This window comes from Carcharhinus amblyrhynchos, chromosome 7 (assembly GCF_965287045.1).
Source record: "Carcharhinus amblyrhynchos chromosome 7, sCarAmb.v2.hapA, whole genome shotgun sequence".
Lineage (NCBI taxonomy): Eukaryota > Metazoa > Chordata > Chondrichthyes > Carcharhiniformes > Carcharhinidae > Carcharhinus > Carcharhinus amblyrhynchos.
Window position 1 is genome coordinate 62684256 of NC_137330.1, and position 12106 is coordinate 62696361.

Sequence of the window (12106 nt, forward strand, 5' to 3'; positions counted from 1 at the left end):
TCATGGATGCTTCTCACTGGTGTGCCGAAAGCATAATCTTCTGCTGACAGCTTGTGCTCTAGTTTATTCCCCACATATTTGTCTTCCTAATTATCCCAAACGCAGATGTTTTTGTCAGTGTTGCCTAGGGTTTGTTGCTTGTTTATCAGTGAATGGATTTTTTGAAAACAAATGGATATGTTGCAAATTATTAATAATAGAGCATTGCACAGAGGTCATTATCCCTAGTAAACTTAAATTGGGCTAAAATTTAGATGGTATGCATTGTCTCCTGAAGTAGTATTTCATTGCATACTACATCCACATAATTTTCAGATTCCAAAGAATTAGTAGTCCCTATGGTACCTAAATAACACTTTTTTTTAAAATGAAGTCAGATGGAAATGACTCTAATAGGGCTACATTTAAGAACCTTTTCTGGTCATGTTAAAGGCATTGTCTTAAGGGTGATAAATAACATTTCCTGCAAATTCCAAGTCTCCCCCAAACAGAAGAAGTAATACTTTCTCTTTAAAGAGGCATTTACTGAAGTATTTGTACTGTATTTCACACCATGCATTACATTCTTACACACACAAAAGAAGCAAGTTCAGTGGGGACTCTACATAATGCAAATAATAAGGGTCTTCTGCAAGACAAAAAGAGCACTGATTTTAATTTTGATGAATAATTGAAAATGGAAAAAATATTTATAGTGATAAGATTTCATTCGTACAATGGAAAAAATAGTACTACCATAACATGAAGGTACTGTTTAATTTGCCTCATCAAAAATATTTCTGCCATGTACAAGATATATAGGCTTATTTTGAATCATATACTTTCGTCTTTGCTTGAAACACACCAGTGGATTCCATTATGCAGGACAGGTAAGAGGTTGAACTCCTTGTAGCTCGACTGCTTTGCTGAAGTCAACTTCTAGAGTCTGTGTTCCTTTTGTCAATTTCAGATTACGTATGCAACCCTTGAAAGGAGTATTAATGGTCAATGCCAACTGTTTCATGTCATCTGAAATTGATTTAAAAACATGTTACTTGGTATGTATGGAGGGAAGTCACCACAAAAGACAACTTGTCATGATTAAGGCAAAAAAAATGAATTGCACTTGCTAGAAATCTGACAATGAACAAGGACAATATGTGTAAAGTGCTGGACGAAGATTAGTCAAAATCTGTAGAGAGAGCAGGGAAGTTAATATTTCAACAGATCAATAGGCAAGCCAGGGAAAGTGTACTCTTGTTATTACGCTCTTATTTGTCTTGTTTTCTATTTTATTTTTGTTAGGCAGTACAACACTGAAGGGAATCTATATTATCACAAATGTTTGAATGACTGATCAATTTGCCTCTCTGTTTATAGCACTGCCATTCACCACTAATTGTGAGGTATTATGCAGATATCCCTAATATAATGTGCCATTAACTTCAGTGAAGTTTGTCCAGATTCACTGGAATTTCTTGACTCAGTCAAAGCAAACATATGGGCGCTTGATTTGTGGGTCTTTGATGGCTAACTGCCAGCATTCACCACCATTGCCTTTCTAAATCTTTCAGAAACATCAGGATTTAGCACAAGATCAGCCTAATGCAGAAATACTGAGGTTGCAGCCTGTTATTCATTACTGTCACTGCTGTGCTTGTGACCCCCTCGGAGATGACAATCAGCAAAATTAATTGATCCAATCAGAACTTCATTTTGGCTGCTTTCATGTTACTGTTGGAAACAATATAAAATGTAAAGCTTTGTCCAACGAGGTGTAACTTGGTTTTGAATTTTAGATTTGTGGAATGTTACTAAAAGTCTCTGTTATAATTAACTACCAGATTTTTAAATCAGCAGTTTTAAATAATGAAAGCTGGTTCATGGTATTTCAGTTTCTATATTAACCCAATATGTAAATCCCAACATCTATTCTGCTCCCTGGAAAGATAACTTGACTATTAGTGCTTTCTATTTTTTTTGTCTGTAAGAATATGTTAATGTGATTAGTTGTACAGATGGCTTGGTGAATTTACTGCAGCATGATGCTGGGATTCCCCATTAAACAAGGCTACAATCAATTGCATATTAAGAGGGGTAAAAAAATCTCAACATAGGGCTCGCTAGATCACATGCTGCAGTTTTCTTCAGTGGTGAGTGCCCATGCTTTGTCATTGATTGCAAAATCTGGACCTTGATTTGCTCAAGTAATCAATACGCCACAATGCAATGCCTTTCGTATGAGGTAGCCCGTTTTGGCAGTGCTACTTAAAACCATACAACAATTATGCATCCTGTAGTTATGTATAAGAGGAAGATTCACTATCCTATCCTTTTGCACTGTAGAGATTCCATGCTAATAACGCCACACAGCACAATTGAGGGTATTTTCAATATAAGTATGGGACTTTGAGGCCAAAAGGACTGCACAGTGGTCACTCCTACTAATACTGCACTGGACACCTGCAAAAAGTAGATCAGTGAGGATAGGATCAAGTAGGTTTTTCCCTCATTTTGGCTCCCACACCACTTGCCTCAGACTCAGTCTAGCAGCTATGTCAGCTCAATCAGTTGTGGTGCTAAGTCACTCTTACTGACGGACATTGAAGTCCCCTACCCAGGATACATTCTGTGCCCCAGTCACTCTTGGTGCTTCCTCCAACTTGTGTTAAATATGGAGGAGTATTGATTCATCAGCTGAGGATGATAACCAGCAGGAAGTTTCCTTGCCCATTTTTGAACTGGTGCTGTAAGACTTCAAACCGGTAAAAAGTCTGACAACACCAGGTTTTAGTCCAACCTTCAAACCCCCAGATGTTACTATGAAGGACTTTGCAGGGTCGGCAAGGCTGGGTTGGCCATTGTTTTTTTCAGTTCCCGGGTCGATGCTGGGTGACACATTTGTTTTAATTCTCCTTAGTAGACTTTGTAGCAGTCCGATACAACTGGGTAGTTTGCTGGGTTGTTTCAGAGGGCATTTACGAGTCAACTACATTGCAGGAGTCACATGTAGGCCAGACTAGGTAAAGAGGGCAGATTTCCTTTCCTGAAAGATATTTGTGAACCGGATCGGTTTCAATCAACAAAGATTTCATGGTCATTGTTACTGAGACTAGCTTTTTAATTCCAGATTTATGAATTGAACCCCTACTCCCTGAGCTTTAGCCTGGGCATCTGGATCACTGGTCCAGTGACATTACCACAATTCCATCACCTTCCTCAGATTGTTATTATACTTATATTTCTCTTTAAAACTTTAATTTTAAACAAAACAATGTGCATTAATCTAAGACCTTTTTAAATCGGAAGATAATTCTAAATGAAAAAGGCTTTTCAGTCCACTCATCCAGACTCCAGTGCAGTATTCAATAATTGCCAAAATGATCCCTGAGTTTTGCCTTCATTGCTCTATCAAGGAGATTTCTTCATGCATTGATGACCTTCTGAGTGAAAAACTACACCCTGCTATCAGTCCTAACATTGGTTTTACTCATTGGAAGTGATGTCCACATTTCTTAATCACTTCTGTGTTACATATCCACGATGCAGTCAGTTGGTGCATACCTGGATATCCTCCAACAAAGATTGGATCATTGGTGTCAGTTGCAGTGGAGGTTACACTTGCGCTTCTGCTTTCTACCTTCTCTCCATCAACTATCAGCTCCAAACGGTATTTAATTTTATTGACCACGACACTGTGCCAATGTCTTTGACACAACCCATTGAAGTGTGGAGGGTCATAGACAGCTGAAAATATACCAGCTCCATTGTCAACGTAAACATATATCTGCATTGTAAAATGAAAAGATAAAGTATCAGCAAAACATTGATGGGGGAGGGAACAAATTTCTGGCCTTCGCCGTTCCTGGTGCAGATCGCACTGATTCCCAGAATATAGCATGTGGATCTAAAAATCAACTTTGCATCTGGCACCAAACAGTTTGCAATCATCCTAATCCCTTTCTAATGGTGCAAACCAGTTGGGCACTGCCCGTGAGCCAGGGCAGTGCCAAGGAGGTGGGACCTGAGTGGAGGAGGGGCCTAAATGGGGGCTATAACAAAAGGGCTCTTTTGGGGGGGGGGAGGGGGGGGGTGCGGTGCGTGTGCTGGCGCAGTCATGCGGGTGACAGTTGTGCAGGGATGTACATCGGGAGTCAGGCAGGGGACTGACTGGGAGGGCCCCAATGCCAGCGACATATGTTGGGGAGTGAGTGAGGGAATATTCCACCAATGAGGAGGATTTCTGATGTCAGTGGTGGGGGCGGGGGATGTCTCCCAGTGCACTGGAGAGATTCAGGCCCCCTTGTGAAATGGCATCCATGCGCTCTGCAGCCAGGCTCACTGGCATGTTTAGGCCCCCTCAGTTCTGGTGCATAAGTCACTACTCTCCCAAAAAGTGACTGAGTATGGGCTGATTGCAGTCCAGAGCGTGTCTGACATAATGGTGTGTATCGTTCTGGTATTCTTGACATTATGACACTTAATATTTTTTGGGTAGAAAATTCCATGAGATCTTTTCGAAAGTCACTGACATCATCATTTAAAAAAGATATTTTGAGCACTTTTGTTGCAATAATTAAACATTTCCCATTGTGTTCCAACAGGTCATGTAATGCATCAATATAATCCTCCTCATCGTACAATCAATCAAAGCATTTTCTATTGTAGTTAGAACTTACTTTTCCATTGACTAATTCAATGCCCAGTCCATCCACACTCTGACTGCTGATCCCCAGCAACACAGCATCTCTTTGAGAAGTACGGAAATCAAACTCAATTCGTAAATCTGTTCCAACCCTATAACGTGCAACTGAAATGATACAAGAGAACATAGAGCAGTAAGAGGCTCAGCATGTTGTCAGTTAGCATGGAGCAATCATCAAACTAATATGTGCACTGTCGACAAATATTATTGCTGTAATGGAATAAGCCTCAAGCAGTAGATTGTACACAGAGCTAACTATAAGTTTGCATTTATTTAAAAGACACTTGAGCCAAACCAAAATCAGTTATTCTTAACTTTGGGCATCAGTGAGGCCACAGGGAAAAGTTTGGGCTACATCAAAAGAACATCTGTGCATTAGGGAAGGACCAGAAAAGAACATCAGGGTGATACTGGAATTATGGGGTTCTTTACTGCTACCTCAAAGTTTGATCCCAAATCTCTTTCAGGCTAGAGTTTTCTGTGGAGTTGATGGCCCCACTCACTAGTTGGAAAGTCAGAGGTGAGGAAGCTACAACCGTATTTTATAGCCCTCAGACAATTCATGGCTTGAGGCTGTGACTTCCACCAGTACATGGGAAGGTGTCCCACTTTTAAGAGTTACTCCACGATCGAATGATTTGAAGCACTTCAGTAATGGAAATACATGGGGGATGGGGTTGTGTGGTGATTGAGGTGCAGGGGCTATGATTGGGAGACTTACCAGTGGAAGGTGGGGAAACAATCAGGAGTGTGCCTTTCCATTAGGGTGGGGTGTTGCCATTGGCACAGGATACCCACCAGAGTGCCTGCTCCTTAGTCTATTACCAGATCACTAGGGTTTATTGAGCAACCTCACATTGCCCTGTGGCTTGGGCATCTTTACTGCATAAAATACTAGTGGTAAGTGGCCCTACTTAGGGACTTTAGTTTACCCAAGGACAGGGTGCAGGCTGCCCAACACCTATACCCCACCGTGGTAAAATTCCAATGTAAATGGGAAGGCAATGATTACGGCGCTACCCACTATGCCAACTAATCTTAAAAAATAATTGTTGGGTCCGCAAGTTGATAATGTGGTCCTGGCACAGAGATACTGGCAACACTGATCCGTACATGGAATATGTAGCGAGGACGTGCCCTGTCTACACCAATGGGGACGAAGTGAAAATGGTCGAGAGCTTCAAGTTTCTTGGCGTCCAGATCACCAACCTGTCCTGGTCCCTGCACACTGATGCTACAGTTAAGAAAGCCCAGCAATGCCTCTACATTCTCAGAAAGCTAAGGGAATTCTGCATATCTGCTATGACTCTAGCCAATTTTACAGATGCACCATAGAAAGCATCCTTTCTGGATTTATTACATCTTATTACGGCTCCTGCCCTAACCAAGAAACTACAAAGGATTGTGAATGTAGCCCAGTCCATCGTGCAAACCAGCTTCCCATCAAATGACTTTGTCTACACTTCCTGCTGTCTCGGAAAATCAGCCAGCATAATCAAGGACCTATGTACCTACATTCTCTCTTTCACCTATGTCCATTGGGAAAAAGATACAAAAGTCTGAGATCATATATCAACCAACTCAAGAACAGCTTCTTCCCTGCTGCCATTAGACTTTTGAATGGACCTATCTTATATTTAAGCTGATCTTTCGCTATAACATAAACGCTATATTCTGCACTCTCTCCATTCCTTCTCCCCAATATACTCTATGAACGGCATGTTTTGTCTTTATAGTGCACAAAACAATACTTTTCACTGTATCCCAATACATGTGACAAAAATAAAACAAATCAAAGAAACAATCCATTTAGCTGAGTGTGTCCAGTATTTGTATTCCACTCAAATCTCCTTCCACCCTTCCTTGTCTAACTCTAACAGCTATCTTGTATTTCATTTTTCGACATGTGGTTATCCAGCATAAAATGTATCAGCACTATTTTCCTTATCTATTTCAAGTGGTAGTGAGTTTCGCATTCTAATGTGCATGGATAGAGAAGTTTATTTGTTTTCTTATTGAAGGCCTCTGGTTTTGCTCTTCTCCAAAAATGGAAACATTTTCTCTGTGTCTACAAGGTTAAAACCTTTTGTAACTTTAAAGAATTCTATTAGGTCACCCCTCCCCCCCAGCATTCTCTTTCCAAGAGGGAAAAAACAGCCAATTCATCCTTTCTTCATTGATGTGGTACCCTCCAGCACAATGTGCCCCTCCAGCATGAGTCAAATTAAAATAGTTGGGAAGAACTGCTGTTTTTATGTAAGGATGCAAACAACAATGGTAATCTTTTATTTTGCCATGTTTAAAGGACACATGTTCAGATACATTGGATTTTAAGCACTCGAGTGAATGTTGATTGTTACAGGGCTATAGACCTTTTGTTTTGACATTGAGTTTTCAACTTTCAATTGGCTATATACATGTTGCATTTTGAACATAGAAAGAGGAAATTGCTTAAAAATGCAAAACCACATTAAAAGCTGAAGTTGAGAAACCAATAAATCACCCTGAGGGTTGTGAAGAGAGAAACATTTGCAAAAATCCAGACATTCACTGAAACTCATGATTGTCTAAGCAAGATGCATTAAAAATGTAAAGTACTGAATATTGAAACAATGAATGCCACAGACAGGAACACCCAAAACCTCAAGGAAGTGCACAATGGGTGAAGTATTTCAAAGCAAAGCTGCTAATCATTACAGAGAGCTGGCAAGTGACGCAGACGGTATCTAGAAATTCTTAAGCAGAGGAAAAAAATTGAGGGCCACCCTCTCTGTCTCTCATTTGGAATAAGACTGTCGCCAGTTCAAGAAACCAGAACTTCCCAGCAAACCAAGATCTTGTAATAATTGCAACATCTTCTACATCTGACTACATCCACAAAAGCAGCTAAGCTGAAATCAGCCTGAGCATTCAAAATCTATTTCTCAAGGACAACCAAAGGACACTTAACCATATATTATTTTGCCACCTATTTGTTGGAGTCCAAGATATGGCTGTCTGCATGCACATGTGTACATATGTCAGTGTCTCCGAATGACAACATGAGAATTTCACACTTGACATTACATTTTTATTATGTTTCTCAGGTTTAACGGTTCATAAATTTGCTCTTTCTTTGGCTTGTAAAAACCTTGTTTGATTAGCTGCTTATTGTTCACAGCTTAAAAATCAGTGAATACATTCTGATTTGCAAAAGTGCATATCCTCGTGAAAAGGAAAGATAAACCTCAACTCTGACTTTTTGAGGAAGATGAATAGAGAGGAGCCAGTTCAGCCCTTCTCACATTGACATTTTGCTTCATTAAAATTTTATTTGCTACATGTTCTTTTCAGATATCCTGAAATATCTCAAATAAATCATTTGCTGAAATATAGGTCAGGGATAGTTAGGAAATTCAGAGGTATGTTAGTATTGGAAAGTAACTAATGAGAATATTGAATCATAGAATCGTAGAATGTACAGCATGGAGGCAGGCCCTTCAACCCAAACTGGTCATGCCAACCAAAAAGCCCACTTAAGCTAACTCCATTTGCCTGCATTTGGCCCATATCCCTCTAAACATTTCCTATCCATGTTTCTGTCTAAATGCTCAGCTATTAACTGGAGGTTCGAATTTCTTTTTAAAGTTCTTGTTTTCTCTGGGATTCTCTGGGATAAAAGGTAGACAGATTAGGAGTATAGAAATACAGAGGGACCTGGGAGTGCAGGTTCACAAATCCATGAAGGTTGCGTCACAAGTGGAGAAGGTTGTTAGGAAGGCTTATGGAATGTTAGCCTTTATAGAAAGGGGTATAGAGTATAAAAGCTGCCGTCTAATGCTTCAGTTGTATAGAACGTTGGTTAGACCGCATTTGGAGTACTGCGTCCAGTTCTGGTCACCTTACTACCGGAAGGACGTGGAGTCTCTGGAAAGAGTGCAGAGGAGGTTTACCAGGATGTTGCCTGGCATGGAGGGGCTGGGTTACGAGGAAAGGTTGGAGAAACTGGGACTATTCTCCTTGGAAAGACGGAGATTGAGGGGGGACATGATAGAGGTATATAAGATACTGAAGGGAATAGATAAATAGTGAGAGACTGCTCCCTAGACTGGGTACAAATACGAGAGGTCATGATTTAAGGGTGAGGGGGGAGAGGTATAATTTGGAAGTGAGAGGAAGGTTCTTTACGCAGAGAGTTGTGGGGGTATGGAACGCGCTACCGAGTAGGGTGGTGGAGGCAGGAACGTTGGACTCGTTTAAGGTTCATTTAGGTAGACACATGAGTGAAACGAGGATGGAGGGTTATGGTAGGGGCTATTAAATAAGGTTAGAACCTCGGGAGACACCGGAAAAGCAGACTTGTAAGATTAATGTTTTTGTCTTTTTATTCCGCAGGTGGAAGTCCACCTCGTGTCAAACGAGGGGCATGCACATGGTGGGTCGTGCGTGGGCTGCTCTTGGAGGTTCCGGGAGTGGCCTAGTACTTCGTGTCGGTGTGTGTGCTTGATCCTGGACCGGTAGACGGGCGCCGCAACAGCTCGGTGACTAGCACTGCTAGCTGTGCAGATACATGGATTTGGGCCTGTGTCTGTGGGAGTTTGTGCATTCTCCCTGTGGTTGCGTGGGTTTCCTCCGGGCGCTCCGGTTTCCTCCCACACCCCAAAGATGTGCTCTTAGGCTGATTGGATTTACCAAATTGACACTATTCTCCCCTGAATCTGGCTAAGTTAGGGGTTCCATTTGTAGACACGCAGGGTAGAATAGGTGTAGGGTGATGCGGCGGCGCGGGCTCGTTGGGCCAAATGGCCTGTTTCCCGTGCTGGGTTGTTCTTTGTTCTTTGTATAACACAATTAAAAGTCTTTTTTATCGTTCATGGGATGTGGGTGTTACTGACCCAACCAGTGACGCCCACGTCCCATTGATGGCATTTAAGTCAACCACATTACTGAGAGTCTGGAGTCACATGTAGGCGGACCAGATAGGAATTACAGATTTCCTTTCCTGATTAATTGTAATTAAACCCAGACGGGTTTAATGACAATTGACAATGGTTTCATGGTCATCACTAGAGTTTTAATTCCAGATTTTTATTGAATTCAAATTTGACCATCTGCTGTGGTGGGATTTGAATACTGGTCCCCAGACCATTAGCTTGGGTCTCTGGATTACTATTCCAGCAACAATACCACTACACCACCGCCTTCCCTGCTGACTGTATTTCATTGAGCTAATTTCAGCTATGTGTTTATTAGCCTTTGACAAACGTCGGTGCTCTTGCCAATATTGATCCCTCAACAATCATGATTAATACAGACTATTTGGTCATCGGCTCATTGTTATTTGTAGGACCTTGCTGCATGCAAATCTGTTGCTGTTGTTCCGTTATTAGAACAATGACTGCCCGTCAAAATTTCTGTAATTAACAACATGCCTTGGGATGTCAGTGACCATGAAAGGTGCTATAAAAATGCTAGTTCTTTTTGTTGTTGAAGGTTTTCCGGCTCCTGCTGATGGACGACAAGTCTGGAGGAATTGAGGAGCTTTAAGCAGCAAAGTTTTGACAATGTTTGATCATCTAGAGTAAGGCCTCATTTTCTATTCAATCACAATTCCCAACCACATTGAGTTCTCATCTACCCACTTACAAATAAAATCTTTTATATCCGTCTTTTAAATAAAAACGAGTTATCTCACAAATTTACATAGGTTTATATCAATTATTTTCCCAATGCTTTCAACTATCTAAAATGCTTAGCTGGCAAAAATATATTTACGTTTTACTGTTTAAAAATGATTTGCCTGATTACAGACTTATTTTACTGAATACACTCATTCATAAGTCTAGAAATGAAAGCCTCCAGAAACTTTGGAGTTTGTCTTATGTATGGGCCAAAACCCATATCAAAGTATATCCAGTAATTTTAAGTGGCACGGTGCTACTTTCTTGCAGGAACAGTGTTTTAAGATGGTGGTTAACTAAAATTTGGCTGATAATAATAAAGAAGCTGCAAAGAATTTCATTGCCAAAGTAATCAAATACTTTTTACCTGCTTTAGCAAATCCTGTTCCATCAAAATAATTTCCACTTTGACTGTTAAGGAAACAGACTCCAACGTCAAGGCTAGAAGTTGGTTCATCCAGATCAAAAGTTTTGTTGTTCAACTTAAAGTTACGGATGCAAGCATCTATACTGTAGACTACCTGTGTTTAAAACATGAGCGAACAACAGATTAATGCGAGTATAAATGCAATCACTAAGTTGAGACAGCTAACTTTCAAAGTCTTCATAGCTAACTCATTTTTTAAACCAGGCTGGAATAGTATTGAAAAGGTCTGAGTTCAGTTTAACTGCATCAAACTGGGGTCAATTTTGATCACCTTGGCCTGGTGTTGCATGGGCTGTAATGTCCTCAAAATGAAGCCAATTGCCTCCCTGCCTCATTAATTCTGATGAAGCAGCTAGTGCTATTTTAGGATGAGCCAATGCCATGCATGCAAAGCTCCTGCCTGTTTCAAGCACTAGATCTCTTTTGGTGTCGAAATTGGTATCCTATGACATAAATAAGATCATAATTATACTGTTGGGTTGGAACTGGGTGAACTCTGTGTCATAAAAATATGGGCAAAGTAAAAGTCCATAGGCTTTAAAATGAAGCAAGGAAATAAAACAGATTTAGATGCAACTTTTTAATTCTCCTTATGAATGAATATTATGCTTTGAGATTAAAAAGTAGGCAAATCCACACTTTTGCTCGAGATACATGGCAAGTATAGACCAGTTAGTCTAATGTTCATTGTGGGCAAACCTTGTTCAGCAGGCGGGCACGTGAAGTATGTCAGTTGGCTAGTCCAGTGCTTCTCGCCAATCCCGACCATATTCCAAAATTTTTTTTAGAGTTTAAAGTTAAAATTAATTTATTAGTGTCACAAGTAGGCTTAGATTAACACTGCAATGAAGTTGCTGTGAAAATCCCTGAGTTGCCACACTCTGGCGCCTGTTTGGGTACACTGAGGGAGTATTTAGCATGGCGAATGCACCTAACCAGCACATCTTTCAGACTGTGGGAAGAAACCTGAGCACGTGGAGGAAACCCACGCAGACACTGGGAGAACATGCAGAGTCCGCACAGACAAGCTGCGAATTTTCCCGGGTCACTGGCGCTGACAGGCAGCAGTGTGCTACTGTAAGTCAAAGGCTACAGAAGTCAGCAGCCCACCTGCCATATCTAAATGAATAATTAAAGGTCAATTAGGCTTGTCAGCGAGCCTGTTTACGAGAATAATATGCTGCCCACACTATAATACGGTTAGCAGTAGGACAGGAATGCACAGACTATTTTTTAATGGCCTAGATTTTTAAAAATGACAAGACAGAAGGGAGGCATCACATTTAGCAGCTGCCCTCAGTGCATCAGATGCACTTCCCAAGATGTCCTCCTCAC

General features: G+C 40.9%; 1 protein-coding gene across 5 annotated transcripts in view; it reads right to left on the reverse strand.

The window, feature by feature from the left end:
* Positions 1-503: 503 nt before the first annotated feature.
* Positions 504-12106, reverse strand: part of lama2 (laminin, alpha 2) — a 363864-nt gene continuing 352261 nt past the window's right edge. For all 5 annotated transcript variants that reach the window (XM_080192473.1, XM_080192472.1, XM_080192475.1 and 2 more), the window contains 4 exons: positions 10712-10865; positions 4659-4789; positions 3544-3766; positions 504-1008 (listed from right to left, as the gene is read on the reverse strand). In XM_080192473.1, coding sequence (XP_080048599.1) covers positions 857-1008; positions 3544-3766; positions 4659-4789; positions 10712-10865 — 660 coding nt within the window. In that variant the 3' untranslated portion in view covers positions 504-856. The remainder of the gene's footprint in view (positions 1009-3543; positions 3767-4658; positions 4790-10711; positions 10866-12106) is intronic.